Genomic DNA, 21,601 nt, shown 5'->3' with positions numbered 1-21,601 from the left:
GTGTGTAGGATGGACAGTCCCTCAGTATATAGTAAAATGAAATGGTGTGCAGGATGGACAGTCTCTCAGTGTATTGTAAAATGAAATGGTGTGTTGGATGGACAGTCCCTCAGTATATAGTAAAATGAAATGGTGTGTAGGATGGACAGTCCCTCAGTATATAGTAAAATGAAATGGTGTGTCGGATGGACAGTCTCTCAGTGTATTGTAAAATGAAATGGTGTGTAGGATGGACAGTCCCTCAGTATATAGTAAAATGAAATGGTGTGCAGGATGGACAGTCTCTCAGTATATCGTCAAATGAAATGGTGTGTAGGATGGACAGTCTTTCAGTGTATTGTAAAATGAAATGGTGTGTTGGATGGACAGTCTCTCAGTGTATTGTAAAATGAAATGGTGTGTAGGATGGACAGTCTCTCAGTGTATTGTAAAATGAAATGGTGTGTAGGATGGACAGTCTCTCAGTATATAGTAAAATGAAATGGTGTGTAGGATGGACATTCCCTCAGTATATAGTAAAATGAAATGGTGTGTAGGATGGACAGTCCCTCAGTATATAGTAAAATGAAATGGTGTGTGGGATGGACAGTCTCTCAGTATATAGTAAAATGAAATGGTGTGTAGGATGGACAGTCCCTCAGTATATAGTAAAATGAAATGGTGTGTAGGATGGACAGTCCCTCAGTATATAGTAAAATGAAATGGTGTGTAGGATGGACAGTCCCTCAGTATATAGTAAAATGAAATGGTGTGTAGGATGGACAGTCCCTCAGTATATAGTAAAATGAAATGGTGTGTTGGATGGACAGTCCCTCAGTATATAGTAAAATGAAATGGTGTGTAGGATGGACAGTCCCTCAGTATATAGTAAAATGAAATGGTGTGTAGGATGGACAGTCCCTCAGTATATAGTAAAATGAAATGGTGTGTCGGATGGACAGTCTCTCAGTGTATTGTAAAATGAAATGGTGTGTAGGATGGACAGTCCCTCAGTATATAGTAAAATGAAATGGTGTGCAGGATGGACAGTCTCTCAGTGTATTGTAAAATGAAATGGTGTGTTGGATGGACAGTCCCTCAGTATATAGTAAAATGAAATGGTGTGTAGGATGGACAGTCCCTCAGTATATAGTAAAATGAAATGGTGTGTCGGATGGACAGTCTCTCAGTGTATTGTAAAATGAAATGGTGTGTAGGATGGACAGTCCCTCAGTATATAGTAAAATGAAATGGTGTGCAGGATGGACAGTCTCTCAGTATATCGTCAAATGAAATGGTGTGTAGGATGGACAGTCTTTCAGTGTATTGTAAAATGAAATGGTGTGTAGGATGGACAGTCTCTCAGTGTATTGTAAAATGAAATGGTGTGTAGGATGGACAGTCTCTCAGTATATAGTAAAATGAAATGGTGTGTCGGATGGACATTCCCTCAGTATATAGTAAAATGAAATGGTGTGTAGGATGGACAGTCTCTCAGTATATAGTAAAATGAAATGGTGTGTAGGATGGACAGTCTCTCAGTATATTGTAAAATGAAATGGTGTGTAGGATGGACAGTCTCTCAGTATACAGTAAAATGAAATGGTGTGTGGGATGGACAGTCCCTCAGTATATCGTAAAATGAAATGGTGTGTAGGATGGACAGTCTCTCAGTATATTGTAAAATGAAATGGTGTGTAGGATGGACAGTCTCTCAGTATACAGTAAAATGAAATGGTGTGTGGGATGGACAGTCTCTCAGTATATCGTAAAATGAAATGGTGTGTAGGATGGACAGTCTCTCAGTATATTGTGAAATGAAATGGTGTGTAGGATGGACAGTCTCTCAGTATACAGTAAAATGAAATGGTGTGTGGGATGGACAGTCTCTCAGTATATCGTAAAATGAAATGGTGTGTAGGATGGACAGTCTCTCAGTATATAGTGAAATGAAATGGTGTGTAGGATGGACAGTCCCTCAGTATATAGTAAAATGAAATGGTGTGTCGGATGGATAGTCTCTCAGTGTATTGTAAAATGAAATGGTGTGTAGGATGGATAGTCTCTCAGTATATAGTAAAATGAAATGGTGTGCGGGATGGACAGTCTCTCAGTATATAGTAAAATGAAATGGTGTGCGGGATGGACAGTCTCTCAGTATATAGTAAAATGAAATGGTGTGCGGGATGGACAGTCTCTCAGTATATAGTAAAATGAAATGGTGTGCGGGATGGACAGTCTCTCAGTATATAGTAAAATGAAATGGTGTGTGGGATGGACAGTCCCTCAGTATATCGTAAAATGAAATGGTGTGCAGGATGGACAGTCTCTCAGTGTATAGTAAAATGAAATGGTGTGTTGGATGGACAGTCTCTCAGTATATAGTAAAATGAAATGGTGTGTAGGATGGACAGTCTCTCAGTATATCGTAAAATGAAATGGTGTGTGGGATGGACAGTCCCTCAGTGTATAGTAAAATGAAATGGTGTGTAGGATGGACAGTCTCTCAGTATATAGTAAAATGAAATGGTGTGTAGGATGGACAGTCTCTCAGTATATAGTAAAATGAAATGGTGTGTGTGATGGACAGTCTCTCAGTGTATTGTAAAATGAAATGATGTGTAGGATGGACAGTCTCTCAGTATCCAGTAAAATGAAATGGTGTGTGGGATGGACAGTCTCTCAGTCTATCGTAAAATGAAATTGTGTGTCGGATGGACAGTCTCTCAGTATATAGTAAAATGAAATGGTGTGTAGGATGGATAGTCTCTCAGTATATAGTAAAATGAAATGGTGTGCAGGATGGACAGTCTCTCAGGAAATAGTAAAATGAAATGGTGTGTAGGATGGATAGTCTCTCAGTGTATTGTAAAATGAAATGGTGTGTCGGATGGACAGTCTCTCAGTATATCGTAAAATGAAATGGTGTGTAGGATGGACAGTCTCTCAGGAAATAGTAAAATGAAATGGTGTGTCGGATGAACAGTCCCTCAGTATATAGTAAAATGAAATGGTGTGTAGGATGGACAGTCCCTCAGTATATAGTAAAATGAAATGGTGTGTAGGATGGACAGTCCCTCAGTATATAGTAAAATGAAATGGTGTGTTGGATGGACAGTCTCTCAGGAAATAGTAAAATGAAATGGTGTGTCGGATGAACAGTCCCTCAGTATATCGTAAAATGAAATGGTGTGTAGGATGGACAGTCTCTCAGCATATAGTAAAATGAAATGGTGTGTTAGATGGACAGTCTCTCAGCATATAGTAAAATGAAATGGTGTGTCGGATGGACAGTCTCTCAGCATATAGTAAAATGAAATGGTGTGTGGGATGGACAGTCTCTCAGTATATAGTAAAATGAAATGGTGTGCAGGATGGACAGTCTCTCAGTATACAGTAAAATGAAATGGTGTGTAGGATGGACATTCCCTCAGTTTCGAGTCAAATGAAATGGTGTGTCGGATGGACAGTCTCTCAGTATATAGTGAAATGAAATGGTGTGTGGGATGGACAGTCTCTCAGTATATCGTAAAATGAAATGGTGTGTAGGATGGACAGTCTCTCAGTATATTGTAAAATGAAATGGTGTGTAGGATGGACAGTCTCTCAGTATATAGTAAAATGAAATGGTGTGTAGGATGGATAGTCTCTCAGTGTATTGTAAAATGAAATGGTGTGTAGGATGGACAGTCTCTCAGTGTATTGTAAAATGAAATGGTGTGTGGGATGGACAGTCTCTCAGTATATAGTAAAATGAAATGGTGTGTAGGATGGATAGTCTCTCAGTGTATTGTAAAATGAAATGGTGTGTAGGATGGACAGTCCCTCAGTATATAGTAAAATGAAATGGTGTGTAGGATGGACAGTCCCTCAGTATATCGTAAAATGAAATGGTGTGTAGGATGGACAGTCTCTCAGGAAATAGTAAAATGAAATGGTGTGTCGGATGGACAGTCCCTCAGGATATAGTAAAATGAAATGGTGTTGAGGATGGACAGTCTCTCAGTATATAGTAAAATGAAATGGTGTGTAGGATGGACAGTCTCTCAGTATATAGTAAAATGAAATGGTGTGTAGGATGGACAGTCTCTCAGGAAATAGTAAAATGAAATGGTGTGTCGGATGGACAGTCCCTCAGGATATAGTAAAATGAAATGGTGTTGAGGATGGACAGTCTCTCAGTATATAGTAAAATGAAATGGTGTGTGGGATGGACAGTCTCTCAGTATATCGTAAAATGAAATGGTGTGTGGGATGGACAGTCCCTCAGTATATAGTAAAATGAAATGGTGTGTGGGATGGACAGTCTCTCAGTATATAGTAAAATGAAATGGTGTGTAGGATGGACAGTCTCTCAGTATATAGTAAAATGAAATGGTGTGTGGGATGGACAGTCTCTCAGTATATAGTAAAATGAAATGGTGTGTAGGATGGACAGTTATGGAGTAAGATCCACAATCTAACAATATTCCAGTTATAGAGTAAGTTCCACAATCTAACAATATTCCAGTGATTGAGTAAGATCCACAATCTCACAATATTCCAGTTATGGAGTAAGATCCACAATCTAACAATATTCCAGTTACATATAAGATCCAAAATCTAACAATATTCCAGTTACAGAGTAAGATCCACAATCTCACAATATTCCAGTTACAGAGTAAGATCCACAATCTAACAATATTCCAGTTATAGAGTAAGATCCACAATCTAACAATATTCCAGTTATAGAGTAAGATCCACAATCTAACAATATTCCAGTTACAGAGTAAGATCCACAATCTAACAATATTCCAGTGATTGAGTAAGATCCACAATCTAACAATATTCCAGTTACAGAGTAAGATCCACAATCTGACAATATTCCAGTTATAGAGTAAGATCCACAATCTAACAATATTCCAGTTGTAGAGTAAGATCCACAATCGAACAATATTCCAGTTACAGAGTAAGATCCACAATCTAACAATATTCCAGTTATCGAGTAAGATCCACAATCTAACAATATTCCAGTGATAGAGTAAGATCCACAATCTAACAATATTCCAGTTACAGAGTAAGATCCACAATCTAACAATATTCCAGTTACAGAGTAAGATCCACAATCTAACAATATTCCAGTTACAGAGTAAGATCCACAATCTAACAATATTCCAGTGATTGAGTAAGATCCACAATCTAACAATATTCTAGTTTTAGAGTAAGATCCACAATCTAACAATATTCCAGTGATTGAGCAAGATCCACAATCTAACAATATTCCATTTATAGAGTAAGATCCACAATCTAACAATATTCCAGTTACAGAGTAAGATCCACAATTTAACAATATTCCAGTTGCAGAGTAAGATCCACAATCTAACAATATTCCAGTGATTGAGTAAGATCCACAATCTAACAATATTCCAGTTACAGAGTAAGATCCACAATCCAACAATATTCCAGTTATAGAGTAAGATCCACAATCTAACAATATTCCAGTTATAGAGTAAGATCCACAATCTAACAATATTCAAGTTACAGAGTAGGATCCACAATCTAACAATATTCCAGTGATTGAGTAAGATCCACAATCTAACAATATTCCAGTGATTGAGTAAGATCCACAATCTAACAATATTCCAGTGATTGAGTAAGATCCACAATCTAACAATATTCCAGTGATAGAGTAAGATCCACAATCTAACAATATTCCAGTGATTGAGTAAGATCCACAATCTAACAATATTCCAGTGATAGAGTAAGATCCACAATCTAACAATATTCCAGTTACAGAGTAAGATCCACAATCTAACAATATTCCAGTGATTGAGTAAGATCCACAATCTAACAATATTCCAGTTACAGAGTAAGATCCACAATCTAACAATATTCCAGTTATAGAGTAAGATCCACAATCTAACAATATTCCAGTGATCGAGTAAGATCCACAATCTAACAATATTCCAGTGGTAGAGTAAGATCCACAATCTCACAATATTCCAGTGATTGAGTAAGATCCACAATCTAACAATATTCCAGTTACAGAGTAAGATCCACAATCTAACAATATTCCAGTTACAGAGTAAGATCCACAATCTAACAATATTCCAGTGATCGAGTAAGATCCACAATCTAACAATATTCCAGTTACAGAGTAAGATCCACAATCTAACAATATTCCAGTGATCGAGTAAGATCCACAATCTAACAATATTCCAGTTACAGAGTAAGATCCACAATCTCACAATATTCCAGTTACAGAGTAAGATCCACAATCCAACAATATTCCAGTTATAGAGTAAGATCCACAATCTAACAATATTCCAGTGATTGAGTAAGATCCACAATCTAACAATATTCTAGTGATTGAGTAAGATCCACAATCTCACAATATTCTAGTGATTGAGTAAGATCCACAATCTCACAATATTCCAGTGATTGAGTAAGATCCACAATCTAACAATATTCCAGTTACAGAGTAAGATCCACAATCTAACAATATTCCAGTTATAGAGTAAGATCCACAATCTAACAATATTCCAGTGATCGAGTAAGATCCACAATCTAACAATATTCCAGTGGTAGAGTAAGATCCACAATCTCACAATATTCCAGTGATTGAGTAAGATCCACAATCTAACAATATTCCAGTTACAGAGTAAGATCCACAATCTAACAATATTCCAGTTACAGAGTAAGATCCACAATCTAACAATATTCCAGTGATCGAGTAAGATCCACAATCTAACAATATTCCAGTTACAGAGTAAGATCCACAATCTAACAATATTCCAGTGATCGAGTAAGATCCACAATCTAACAATATTCCAGTTACAGAGTAAGATCCACAATCTCACAATATTCCAGTTACAGAGTAAGATCCACAATCTAACAATATTCCAGTGATTGAGTAAGATCCACAATCCAACAATATTCCAGTTATAGAGTAAGATCCACAATCTAACAATATTCCAGTGATTGAGTAAGATCCACAATCTAACAATATTCTAGTGATTGAGTAAGATCCACAATCTCACAATATTCCAGTGATTGAGTAAGATCCACAATCTAACAATATTCCAGTGATTGAGTAAGATCCACAATCCAACAATATTCCAGTTACAGAGTAAGATCCACAATCGAACAATATTCCAGTGATAGAGTAAGATCCACAATCTAACAATATTCCAGTTTTCGAGTAAGATCCACAATCTAACAATATTCCAGTTATAGAGTAAGATCCACAATCTAACAATATTCGAGTGATAGAGTAACATCCACAATCTGACAATATTCCAGTTACAGAGTAAGATCCACAATCTAACAATATTCCAGTGATTGAGTAAGATCCACAATCTAACAATATTCCAGTGATTGAGTAAGATCCACAATCTAACAATATTCCAGTGATTGAGTAAGATCCACCATCTAACAATATTCCAGTGATCGAGTAAGATCCACAATCTAACAATATTCCAGTGATAGAGTAAGATCCACAATCTCACAATATTCCAGTGATTGAGTAAGATCCACAATCTAACAATATTCCAGTTATAGAGTAAGATCCACAATCTAACAATATTCCAGTTATAGAGTAAGATCCACAATCTAACAATATTCCAGTTATAGAGTAAGATCCACAATCTAACAATATTCCAGTGATTGAGTAAGATCCACAATCTAACAATATTCCAGTGATTGAGTAAGATCCACAATCTAACAATATTCCAGTGATTGAGTAAGATCCACAATCTAACAATATTCCAGTTATAGAGTAAGATCCACAATCTAACAATATTCCAGTTATAGAGTAAGATCCACAATCTAACAATATTCCAGTGATTGAGTAAGATCCACAATCGAACAATATTCCAGTTATAGAGTAAGATCCACAATCTAACAATATTCCAGTGATTGAGTAAGATCCACAATCTAACAATATTCCAGTGATTGAGTAAGATCCACAATCTAACAATATTCCAGTGATCGAGTAAGATCCACAATCTAACAATATTCCAGTTATAGAGTAAGATCCACAATCTAACAATATTCCAGTTACAGAGTAAGATCCACAATCTAACAATATTCCAGTGATTGAGTAAGATCCACAATCTAACAATATTCCAGTGATTGAGTAAGATCCACAATCGAACAATATTCCAGTTACAGAGTAAGATCCACAATCTAACAATATTCCAGTTATAGAGTAACATCCACAATCTGACAATATTCCAGTGATAGAGTAAGATCCACAATCTAACAATATTCAAGTTACAGAGTAGGATCCACAATCTAACAATATTCCAGTGATTGAGTAAGATCCACAATCTAACAATATTCCAGTGATTGAGTAAGATCCACAATCTAACAATATTCCAGTGATTGAGTAAGATCCACAATCTAACAATATTCCAGTTATAGAGTAAGATCCACAATCTAACAATATTCCAGTGATTGAGTAAGATCCACAATCTAACAATATTCCAGTTATAGAGTAAGATCCACAATCTAACAATATTCCAGTGATAGAGTAAGATCCACAATCTAACAATATTCCAGTTACAGAGTAAGATCCACAATCTAACAATATTCCAGTTATAGAGTAAGATCCACAATCTAACAATATTCCAGTGATTGAGTCAGATCCACAATCTAACAATATTCCAGTTATAGAGTAAGATCCACAATCTAACAATATTCCAGTGATAGAGTAAGATCCACAATCTGACAATATTCCAGTGATTGAGTAAGATCCACAATCTAACAATATTCCAGTTGTAGAGTAAGATCCACAATCTGACAATATTCCAGTGATTGAGTAAGATCCACAATCTAACAATATTCCAGTTACAGAGTAAGATCCACAATCTAACAATATTCCAGTTATAGAGTAAGATCCACAATCTAACAATATTCCAGTTATAGAGTAAGATCCACAATCTAACAATATTCCAGTGAAAGAGTAAGATCCACAATCTAACAATATTCCAGTGATTGAGTAAGATCCACAATCTAACAATATTCCAGTGATTGAGTAAGATCCACAATCTGACAATATTCCAGTGATTGAGTAAGATCCACAATCTAACAATATTCCAGTTACAGAGTAAGATCCACAATCTAACAATATTCCAGTTATAGAGTAAGATCCACAATCTAACAATATTCCAGTTATAGAGTAAGATCCACAATCTGACAATATTCCAGTGATTGAGTAAGATCCACAATCTAACAATATTCCAGTTACAGAGTAAGATCCACAATCTGACAATATTCCAGTGATAGAGTAAGATCCACAATCTAACATTATTCCAGTTATAGAGTAAGATCCACAATCTAACAATATTCCAGTTGCAGAGTTAGATCCACAATCTAACAATATTCTAGTTATAGAGTAAGATCCACAATCTAACGAACTCTGGCCATAAACTATCAGGATTAATAATGACCACGTCTGGTCGGCTCCATGCAATGTCCTTCCCTGTCTATCAGCCGCCTTGTTCTGAAGTGCCCTCATATGAAGCCCACATATAAAGCCCAACAAGGTACATGCTGTGTGACTCTGGTTATATCTGTCAATCCAATCATTCAGCAGAAAGACATTTATCAAACACATTCCATTTGATGGGTTTTTAGGTGTCATTAATTTACTTCATCCAGTCTCGCTCGAGCCAATGGGCATGTGATCGTCATCACATTGTCACAGCTTCTTTCCACTGGTGTCCCTGAAGAAACAAATCGCATTCTCCAATGATGCTCAGTCTACCCACAGACACATCGAAACCATGTCAGTCCTGCTCGCACAACGTTGGTTCATATAATTAGTGCCCGACCTGTGTGAGGTGACCACATACAGAAAACAAAGCATGATTCTCAATCTAGTTCACTTTTATGCGTATTAAATCAGATAAGACGAGTCAGGAGTGTGATGGAATACTGTCCACTTGCCTGGATGAGTGCAGCTCCAACAACACTCAAGAAGCTCGACGCCATCCAGGACAAAGCAGCCCGCTTGATTGGCACCCCATCCACCATGCAAAACATTCACTCCCTTCACCACCGGCGCACAGTGGCTGCAGTGTGGACCATCCACAGGATGCACTGCAGCAACTCGCCAAGGCTTCTTCGACAGCACCTCCCAAACCCGCGACCTCTACCACCTAGAAGGACAAGGGCAGCAGGTACATGGGAACAACACCACCTGCACGTTCCCCTCCAAGTCACACACCATCCCCACTTGGAAATATATCGCCGTTCCTTCATCGTCGCTGGGTCAAAATCCTGGAACTCCCTCCCTAACAGCACTGTGGGAGAACCTTCACCACACGGACTGCAGCGGTTCAAGAAGGCGGCTCACCACCACCTTCTCAAGGGGCAATTAGGGATGGGCAATAAATTCCATCTTTGCCAGCAATGTCCACATCCCAAAAATGAATATTTTTTTTAGAAAATCCAACTGAAGTAACATTTTTCTTTCTCCTTCCCACAGGTTGGCATCAACTACCAGCCCCCGACGGTGGTGCCAGGGGGCGATCTGGCAAAGGTGCAGCGTGCCGTCTGCATGCTGAGCAACACCACCGCCATTTCCTTGGCTTGGGCCCGACTAGACCTCAAATTCGATAAGATGTACGCCAAGCGGGCCTTTGTCCACTGGTACGTGGGGGAGGGGCTGGAGGAAGGGGAGTTCCAGGACGCACGGGAGGACCTGGCCTCACTCGAGAAGGATTACGAAGAGGTGGCCGTCGATTCTTCCTCGCTGGACAGAAAGGCGGAGGAGGAAGAATAAGATTTATTCATTTAGAAAGTAAAAGCGTTTGTAACTTTAATATTTATATTCCAAATGTATTTAAGAAGATAAATATTTTTTATTTATTTTGGGTTGTGTTTATTTGAAAGCCACAAACAGCTACATTGGGAAATGCTGATGAAAATTAGCTACCGAGCAGATTGCCATCATTCTGCACAAGGAGGAAATTAAATTCAGCCCCCAGGTACTTTGTCCCTCAGCGGTGATCCTGGGGCTGTCAGGCCTGAGGCTGGTACCTTTACCTTTATTTCTGCTTTGTTCATTCCCTCTTATCGTGATTCCACAAACTCTGTTCTCGAGTCAGCATTCCAGCAGTCTCACTGGCCTCTGACAACACCCAGAGCAGTCGCCTTGAGCTGATTCAGTGCTTCGAGTTGAGGAGGTTAAAGGGCAATCTGACTGAGCTGTTTAAAGTCATGACCCAAACTGACAAGGGCAGATTGGGAGTCGCTCTTCACATGAGTCGGGAATCCCGAACAAGGGGACGCCATCCTAGGATTACAGTTAAAAGATTGGGAGTCGCTCTTCCCATGAGTCGGGAATCCTGAACAATGGGACGCCATCCTAGGATTACAGTTAAAAGTCAACCCAGGAAACTCTGCGCAAAGTTTTGAGAAGCTGGAACTTCCTGCCACTGAAGGCCATAGATGCAAAGTCAATTGAATCCCTGAAGAGGATACAGATACTTTGAAAGTAAAGGTACTGCATCAAAGGGATAAGTCTTGTCCCTATGTTTGTGCCAGGGTTGGGGATGGGACGTGTACTGAGTGGGCTGCCCTGGGGATTTGTATTGGAGCCAGGCTTGTTTCTCATCGAAGTCAACAATCTGGATTCAGATACTCGATGTGAATTGGTTATGTGCACGCACGGTTGATACTAAACTGGGGCAAGAGTTGATTCCGTAATGTGTGGGCAAAATGTGTAAATTGGCAGTTCCAGGAAGAAAAAAGTAAGCAACAAATCAGTCCATGAAGGGTGTTGAACGAGCCACGGACAAGGCTGAAAGTGGCCCAAGAGTCTTAGTCAGTTTGAACATGTGCAACCAAATGCAGAGCAGCAATCGATAAACTCAGTAGGTTGCTGAACACTAGACAAGAGTGTGGAGGACAAGTGAGAGGAGGTGATGCTTAAATTGGACACTAACCAGGCTGCACCCTGAGTACTGCGCCCAGTTCTGATCACTCAGAGACACGAGCTGGGGGCAGTTGAGAGAACTATATAATCGTACCGCACAGGAGGAGGCCATTCAGCCCATTGTGCCTGTGCCGGCTCTTTGAAAGAGCCAATTAGTCCCACGTCCTTGCCCCGTAGCCCTGCAATTTTCTCCCCTTCGAGTATTTAGCCACTTCCCTTTTGAAAGTTATGACTGAATCTGATTCCTCCACTCTTTCAGGCAGCGCATTCCAGATCTGTGTCCTCTGCACTCTGGAATCAGAAGTACAGTTTCAAAATTTGCAGATGACACCAAATTGAGGGGGTGCAGTTAATACAAAGGAAGAATGCGACACAATACAGGAAGACATGAATAAACTTGCAGAATGGGCGTGTAATTGGTAAATGAATTTCAATATCGATGAATGTGAGGTGGTGCATTTTGGTAGGAAGAATAAGGAGGCCTCATATTGCTTGGATAATAAGAGTCTAAACGGGGTAGAGGACTAGAGGGATCTGGGGGTACAGACACACAAATCACTAGAAGTAGCGACACAGGTTAATAAGGCCATAAAAAGGGCAAATCAAGCACTGGGGTTCATTTCTAGAGGGATAGAATTGAAAAGCAGAGAAGTTATGATAAACTTGAAAAGAACCTTGGTTAGACCACACTTGGAATACTGTGAACAGTTCTGGTCTCCATATTATAAAAAGGATACAGAGGCACTGGAGAAGGTGCAAAGAAGATTTACAAGGGTGATACCAGAACTGAGAGGATATACTTATCAGGAAAGACCAAACAGGCTGGGGCTTTTTTCTCTAGAAAATAGAAGGCTGAGGGGTGACCTGAAAGAGGGCTTTAAGATTATGAAAGGGTTCGATAGGGTAGACAGAGAGAAGATGTTTCCACTTGTGGGCGAGACCAGAACTCAGGGTCGTCAAAAGAAGACAGTCACTAATAAATCCAATCGGGAATTCAGGAAAAACTTCTTTACCCAGAGAGCGGTGAGAATGTGGAACTCGCTCCCACATGGAGTGGTCGAGGGGAATAGCGGAGATGGATTTAAGGGGAAGCTCGATAAACACATGAGGGAGAAAGGAGTAGAAGGATATGGTGATAGGATGAGATGGAGTAGGGAGGGAGAGGCTCGTGTGGAGCCTAAACACCAGCATGGACCAGTTGGGCCGAATGGCCTGTTTCTGTGTTGCACATTGTATGTAATTCTGGGACCATCCAAAATGTTAGGCTGAGCAATCCAGGAAGTTGAAACAGCAGATTTAGGGTTCTCCATCAATGAGACCCCATCAATCAGACCCCCATCAATCAGACCCCCATCAATCAGACCCCCATCAATCAGACCCCAATCAATCAGACCCCCATCAATCAGACCCCCATCAATCAGACCCCATCAATCAGACCCCAATCAATCAGACCCCCATCAATCAGACCCCATCAATCAGACCCCCATCAATCAGATACGATCAATCAGACCCCATCAATCAGACCCCATCAATCAGACCCCCATCAATCAGATACGATCAATCAGACCCTCATCAATCAGACCCCATCAATCAGACCCCGTCAATCAGACCCCATCAATCAGACCCCATCAATCAGACCCCATCAATCAGACCCCCATCAATCAGACCCCATCAATCAGACCCCCATCAATCAGACCCGAATCAATCAGACTCCCATCAATCAGACTCCCATCAATCAGACCCCATCAATCAGATCCCCATCAATCAGACCCTAATCAATCAGACTCCCATCAATCAGACTCCCATCAATCAGACCCCATCAATCAGATCCCCATCAATCAGACCCTAATCAATCAGACTCCCATCAATCAGACTCCCATCAATCAGATCCCCATCAATCAGACCCTAATCAATCAGACCCCCATCAATCAGACTCCCATCAATCAGATCCCCATCAATCAGACCCTAATCAATCAGACTCCCATCAATCAGACCCCATCAATCAGATCCCCATCAATCAGACCCCCATCAATCAGACCCCGTCAATCAGACCCTAATCAATCAGACTCCCATCAATCAGACTCCCATCAATCAGACCCCATCAATCAGATCCCCATCAATCATACCCCATCAATCAGACTCCCATCAATCAGATCCCCATCAATCAGACCCTAATCAATCAGACTCCCATCAATCAGACTCCCATCAATCAGACCCCATCAATCAGATCCCCATCAATCATACCCCATCAATCAGACTCCCATCAATCAGACCCCCATCAATCAGACCCGAATCAATCAGACTCCCATCAATAGTTGGAGCTGGTGCAGCCATGTCTTCAAGGCCAGAAGACATATTGATTACATTGGGGAAGACAAGCGAAAACAAGGAGGGACATGAAGGGACACCATTTTTACTGGCATCTGAATTCGTCATTATTTAAGGCTGGGAATTGCAAACCAGTAAGCAAGACTATCCGATGGGGGTCTGATTGATGGGGGTCTGATTGATGGGGGTCTGATTGATGGGGGTCTGATTGATGGGGGTCTGATTGATGGGGGTCTGATTGATGGGGGTCTGATTGATGGGGGTCTGATTGATGGGGGTCTGATTGATGGGGGTCTGATTGATGGGGGTCTGATTGATTAGGGTCTGATTGATGGGGGTCTGATTGATGGGGGTCTGATTGATGGGGGTCTGATTGATGGGGGTCTGATTGATTAGGGTCTGATTGATGGGGTCTGATTGATGGGGGTCTGATTGATGGGGGTCTGATTGATGGGGGTCTCATTGATGGGGGTCTGATTGATCGTATCTGATTGATGAGGGTCTGATTGATGGGGTCTGATTGATGGGGGTCTGATCGATGGGGGTCTGATTGATGGGGTCTGATTGTTGGGGATCTGATTGATGGGGGTCTGATTGATGGGGTCTGATTGATGGGGTCTGATTGTTGGGGGTCTGATCGTTGGGGGTCTGATGGATGAGGGTTTGATTGATGGGGTCTGATCGTCGGGGGTCTGATGGATGAGGGTTTGATTGATGTGGTCTGATTGTTGGCGCCTGATTGATGGGGTCGGATTGTTGAGGGTTTGATTGTTGGGGGTCTGAATGATGGGGTCTTATTGATTAGGGTCTGATTATTGGGGATCTGATTGATGGGGTCTTATTGATTAGGGTCTGATTATTGGGGATCTGATTGATGGGGTCTTATTGATGGGGTCTTATTGATGGGGGTCTGATTGATTGGGGTCTTATTGATGGGGTCTTATTGATTGGGGGTCTGATTGATGGGGGTCTGATTGATTGGGGTCTGATTGATGGGGTCTGATTGATGGGGTCTTATTGATGGGGGTCTGATTGATTGGGGTCTGATTGATTGGGGTCTGATTGATTGGGGTCTGATTGATTGGGGTCTGATTGATGGGGTCTGATTGATGGGGTCTTATTGATGGGGGTCTGATTGATGGGGATCTGATTGATGGGGTCTGATTGTTGGGGATCTGATTGTTGGGGATCTGATTGATGGGGTCTGATTGATGGGGTCTGATTGATTAGGGTCTGATTGTTGGGGATCTGATTGATGGGGTCTGATTGATGGGGTCTTATTGATGGGGGTCTGATTGATGGGGTCTGATTGATGGGGTCTTATTGATGGGGGTCTGATTGTTGGGGATCTGATTGATGGGGGTCTGATTGATGGGGGTCTGATTGATGGGGGTCTGATTGTTGGGGGTCTGATTGATTGGGGTCTGATTGATTAGGGTCTGATTGTTGGGGATCTGATTGATGGGGTCTTATTGATGGGGTCTTATTGATGGGGGTCTGATTGATTGGGGTCTTATTGATGGGGTCTTATTGATTGGGTCTTATTGATTGGGGGTCTGATTGATGGGGTCTTATTGATTAGGGTCTGATTGTTGGGGATCTGATTGATGGGGTCTTATTGATGGGGTCATATTGATGGGGGTCTGATTGATTGGGGTCTTATTGATGGGGTCTTATTGATTGGGGGTCTGATTGATGGGGGTCTGATTGATGGGGGTCAGATTGATTGGGGTCTGATTGATTGGGGTCTGATTGATGGGGTCTGATTGATGGGAGCTTATTGATGGGGGTCTGATTGATTGGGGTCTGATTGATTGGGGTCTGATTGATGGGGTCTGATTGATGGGGTCTTATTGATGGGGGTCTGATTGATGGGGTCTGATTGATTAGGGTCTGATTGTTGGGGATCTGATTGATGAGGTCTGATTGATGGGGTCTTATTGATGGGGGTCTGATTGTTGGGGATCTGATTGTTGGGGATCTGATTGATGGGGTCTGATTGATGGGGTCTGATTGATTAGGGTCTGATTGTTGGGGATCTGATTGTTGGGGATCTGATTGATGGGGTCTGATTGATTAGGGTCTGATTGTTGGGGATCTGATTGATGGGGTCTGATTGATGGGGTCTTATTGATGGGGGTCTGATTGATGGGGTCTTATTGATGGGGGTCTGATTGATTGGGGTCTGATTGATTGGGGTCTGATTGATGGGGTCTGATTGATGGGGTCTTATTGATGTGGGTCTGATTGATGGGGGTCTGATTGATTGGGGTCTGATTGATTGGGGTCTGATTGATGGGGTCTTATTGATGGGGGTCTGATTGATGGGGTCTGATTGATTAGGGTCTGATTGTTGGGGATCTGATTGATGAGGTCTGATTGATGGGGTCTTATTGATGGGGGTCTGATTGATGGGGTCTGATTGATTAGGGTCTGATTGTTGGGGATCTGATTGTTGGGGATCTGATTGATGGGGTCTGATTGATGGGGTCTGATTGATTAGGGTCTGATTGTTGGGCATCTGATTGATGGGGTCTGATTGATGGGGTCTTATTGATGGGGGTATGATTGATGGGGTCTGATTGATGGGGTCTTATTGATGGGGGTCTGATTGTTGGGGATCTGATTGATTAGGGTCTGATTGTTGGGGATCTGATTGTTGGGGATCTGATTGATGGGGGTCTGATTGATGGGGGTCTGATTGATGGGGGTCTGATTGTTGGGGATCTGATTGATTGGGGTCTGATTGATGGGGGTCTGATTGTTGGGGATCTGATTGATGGGGTCTTATTGATGGGGTCTTATTGATGGGGGTCTGATTGATGGGGTCTGATTGATGGGGTCTTATTGATGGGGGTCTGATTGTTGGGGATCTGATTGATTAGGGTCTGATTGTTGGGGATCTGATTGATGGGGATCTGATTGATGGGGTCTGATTGATGGGGTCTGATTGATGGGGGTCTGATTGATGGGGGTCTGATTGTTGGGGATCTGATTGATGGGGGTCTGATTGATGGGGTCTGATTGATGGGGTCTGATTGATTAGGGTCTGATTGTTGGGGATCTAATTGATGGGGTCTTATTGATGGGGGTCTGATTGATGGGGTCTTATTGATTAGGGTCTGATTGTTGGGGATCTGATTGATGGGGTCTTATTGATGGGGTCTTATTGATGGGGGTCTGATTGATGGGGTCTGATTGATGGGGTCTTATTGATGGGGGTCTGATTGATGGGGGTCTGATTGATTGGGGTCTGATTGATTGGGGTCTGATTGATGGGGTCTGATTGATGGGGTCTTATTGATGGGGGTCTGATTGATGGGGTCTGATTGATTAGGGTCTGATTGTTGGGGATCTGATTGATGAGGTCTGATTGATGGGGTCTGATTGATGGGGGTCTGTTTGATGGGGGTCTGATTGATGGGGTCTGATTGATGGGGGTCTGTTTGATGGGGGTCTGATTGTTGGGGGTCTGATTGATTGGGGTCTGATTGATTAGGGTCTGATTGTTGGGGATCTGATTGATGGGGTCTTATTGATGGGGTCTTATTGATGGGGGTCTGATTGATTGGGGTCTTATTGATGGGGTCTTATTGATTGGGGGTCTGATTGATGGGGGTCTGATTGATTGGGGTCTGATTGATTGGGGTCTGATTGATGGGGTCTGATTGATTAGGGTCTGATTGTTGGGGATCTGATTGATGGGGTCTTATTGATGGGGGTCTGATTGATGGGGTCTTATTGATGGCGGTCTGATTGATTGGGGTCTGATTGATTGGGGTCTGATTGATGGGGTCTGATTGATGGGGTCTTATTGATGGGGGTCTTATTGATGGGGGTCTGATTGATGGGGTCTGATTGATGGGGTCTTATTGATGGGGGTCTGATTGTTGGGGATCTGATTGATTCGGGACTGATTGTTGGGGATCTGATTGATGGGGTCTGATTGATTACGGTCTGATTGTTGGGGATCTGATTGATGGGGTCTTATTGATGGGGGTCTGATTGATGGGGTCTGATTGATTAGGGTCTGATTGTTGGGGATCTGATTGATGGGGTCTTATTGATGTGGGTCTGATTGATGGGGTCTGATTGATTAGGGTCTGATTGTTGGGGATCTGATTGATGGGGTCTTATTGATGGGGGTCTGATTGATGGGGTCTGATTGATTACATAAGAACATAAGAACATAAGAAATTGGAGCAGGAGTAGGCCAATCGGCCCCTCGAGCCTGCTCCGCCATTCAATAAGATCATGGCTGATCTGATCCCAACCACAAATCTAAAGAACACAAGAAGTCGGAGCAGGACCCGGCCACATAGCCCCTGGGCCCTCTCCGCCACCCACAGGGCATTGACCGATCCGAACTCAGCTTCATGTCCAATTTCCTGCCTGCTCCCCATAACCCCTAATTCCCTTTACTTCTCGGAAACTGTCTATTTCTGTTTTAAATTTATCTAATGATGTAGCTTCCACAGCTTCCTGGGGCAGCAATTTCCACAGTCCTACCACCCTCTGAGTGAAGAAGTTTCTCCTCATCTCAGTTTTGAAAGAGCAGCCCCTTATTCTAAGATTATGCCCCCTAGTTCTAGTTTCACCCATCTTTGGGAACATCCTTACTGCATCCACCCGATCAAGACCCTTCACAATCTTATATGTTTCAATAAGATCGCCTCTCATTCTTCTGAACTCCAATGAGTAGAGTCCCAATCTACTCAACCTCTCCTCATATGTCCGCCCCCTCATCCCCGGGATTAACCGAGTGAACCTTCTTTGTACTGCCTCGAGAGCAAGTATGTCTTTTCTTAAGTATGGAGACCAAAACTGTATGCAGTATTCCAGGTGCGGTCTCACCAATACCTTATATAACTGCAGCAATACCTCCTTGTTTTTATATTCTATCCCCCTAGCAATAAAAGCCAACATTCCGTTGGCTTTCTTGATCACCTGCTGCACCTGCATACCAACTTTTTGATTTTCTTGCACTAGGACCCCCAGATCCCTTTGTACTGCAGTACTTTCCAGTCTCTCGCCATTAAGAAAATAACTTGCTCTCTGATTTTTCCTGCCAAAGTGCATAACCTCACATTTTCCAATATTATATTGCATCTGCCAAATCTCCGCCCACTCACCCAGCCTGTCTATATCCCCTTGCAGGTTTTTTATGTCCTCCTCACTCTCTACTTTCCCTCCCATCTTTGTATCATCTGCAAATTTTGATATGTTGCACTCGGTCCCCTCCTCCAAATCGTTAATATAGATTGTAAAGAGTTGGGGACCCAGCACCGACCCCTGTGGAACACCACTGGTTACTGGTTGCCAGTCCGAAAATGAACCATTTATCCCAACTCTCTGCTTCCTGTTTGATAACCAATCCTCCACCCATGCCAGAATATTACCCCCAATCCCGTGATTTTTTATCTTAAGTAATAATCTTTTATGTGGCACCTTGTCGAATGCCTTCTGGAAGTCTAAATACACTACGTCCACTGGTTCCCCTTTATCCACCCTATACGTTATATCCTCGAAGAACTCAAGCAAATTTGTCAGACATGACTTCCCCTTCATAAAGCCATGCTGACTTTGTCCTATTAAATTATGCTTATCTAAATGTTCCGTTACTGTCTCCTTAATAATAGACTCCAAAATTTTACCCACCACAGATGTTAAGCTAACTGGCCTATAATTTCCAGCCTTCTGCCTACTACCCTTTTTAAATAACGGTGTTACATTAGCAGTTTTCCAATCTGCCGGGACCTCTCCTGAGTCCAGGGAATTTTGGAAAACTATCACCAAAGCATCCACAATCCCTACTGCCACTTCCCTCAAGACCCTAGGATGGAAGCCATCAGGTCCAGGGGATTTATCCGCCTTGAGTCCCATTATTTTACTGAGTACCATCTCTTGAGTGATTTTAATCGTATTTAGCTCCTCCCCCCCGAGAGTCCCCTGTTTGTCCAGTGTTGGGATATTCTTAGTGTCCTCTACTGTAAAGACTGAAACAAAATATTTGTTCAGCATTTTTGCCATCTCCATGTTTCCCACCATTAATTTCCCGGTCTCATCCTCTAAGGGACCTATGTTTGCCTTAGTCACCCTTTTTCTTTTTATATAACTATAGAAACTCTTGCTATCTGTTTTTATATTTTTTGCTAATTTCTTTTCATAATCTAACTTCCCTTTCTTAATCAATCCTTTAGTTACTTTTTGCTGTCTTTTGAAGAATTCCCAATCTTCTATCCTCCCACTAAGTTTGGCTACCTTATATGTCCTTGTTTTTAGTCGGATACTATCCTTGATTTCTTTACTTAGCCACGGGTGGCTGTCATTTCTTTTACACCCTTTTTTCCTCAGTGGAATATATTTATTTTGAAAGTTGTAAAATAACTCCCTAAATGAACACCACTGCTCATGTACCGTCTTACTCTTTAATCTATTTTCCCAGTCCACTTTAATCAATTCCGCTCTCATACCATCATAGTCTCCTTTATTCAAGCTCAGTACGCTTGTTTGAGAATCAACCTTCTCACCCTCTAATTGGATATGGAAAAATAAATTCGCCCAACGTGGGGCTCGAACCCACGACCCTGAGATTAAGAGTCTCATGCTCTACCGACTGAGCTAGCCGGGCTTGCTGAATTATCTGATTGTTGGGGATCTGATTGATGGGGTCTTATTGATGGGGGTCTGATTGATGGGGTCTGATTGATTAGGGTCTGATTGTTGGGGATCTGATTGATGGGGTCTGATTGATGGGGTCTGATTGATGGGGGTCTGATTGATGGGGTCTTATTGATGGGGGTCTGATTGTTGGGAATCTGATTGATTAGGGTCTGATTGTTGGGGATCTGATTGTTGGGGATCTGATTGATGGGGTCTGATTGATGGGGTCTGATTGATTAGGGTCTGATTGTTGGGGATCTGATTGATGGGGTCTGATTGATGGGGTCTGATTGATGGGGGTCTGATTGATGGGGTCTTATTGATGGGGGTCTGATTGTTGGGAATCTGATTGATTAGGGTCTGATTGTTGGGGATCTGATTGTTGGGGATCTGATTGATGGGGGTCTGATTGTTGGGGATCTGATTGTTGGGGATCTGATTGTTGGGGATCTGATTGATGGGGGTCTGATTGATGGGGTTCTGATTGATGAGGGTCTGATTGTTGGGGGTCTGATTGATTGGGGTCTAATTGTTGGGGAACTGATTGATGGGGTCTTATTGATGGGGTCTTATTGATGGGGGTCTGATTGATGGGGTCTGATTGATGGGGTCTTATTGATGGGGGTCTGATTGTTGGGGATCTGATTGATTAGGGTCTGATTGTTGGGGATCTGATTGTTGGGGATCTGATTGATGGGGGTCTGATTG

General features: G+C 41.9%; 1 protein-coding gene and 1 non-coding gene across 2 annotated transcripts in view; one reads left to right on the top strand and one right to left on the bottom strand.

Annotated features, from left to right (window-relative positions):
- Positions 1-11,131, top strand: part of LOC137309236 (tubulin alpha-1 chain-like) — a 65,327-nt gene extending 54,196 nt beyond the window's left edge. Inside the window, exon 4 of the mRNA XM_067977499.1 lies at positions 10,451-11,131. Coding sequence (XP_067833600.1) covers positions 10,451-10,747 — 297 coding nt within the window. The 3' untranslated portion in view covers positions 10,748-11,131. The remainder of the gene's footprint in view (positions 1-10,450) is intronic.
- Positions 11,132-20,788: 9,657 nt separating this feature from the next.
- trnak-cuu (transfer RNA lysine (anticodon CUU)) lies at positions 20,789-20,861 on the bottom strand. Its single transcript has one exon. It is a non-coding gene; the product is annotated as a tRNA-Lys (tRNA).
- Between the last annotated feature and the right edge of the window lie 740 nt (positions 20,862-21,601).

This window comes from Heptranchias perlo, unplaced genomic scaffold (assembly GCF_035084215.1).
Source record: "Heptranchias perlo isolate sHepPer1 unplaced genomic scaffold, sHepPer1.hap1 HAP1_SCAFFOLD_154, whole genome shotgun sequence".
Taxonomy (NCBI): Eukaryota; Metazoa; Chordata; class Chondrichthyes; order Hexanchiformes; family Hexanchidae; genus Heptranchias; species Heptranchias perlo.
Note: the sequence above shows the minus strand (reverse complement) of the source record. Positions and strands in the feature narration are given on the sequence as shown.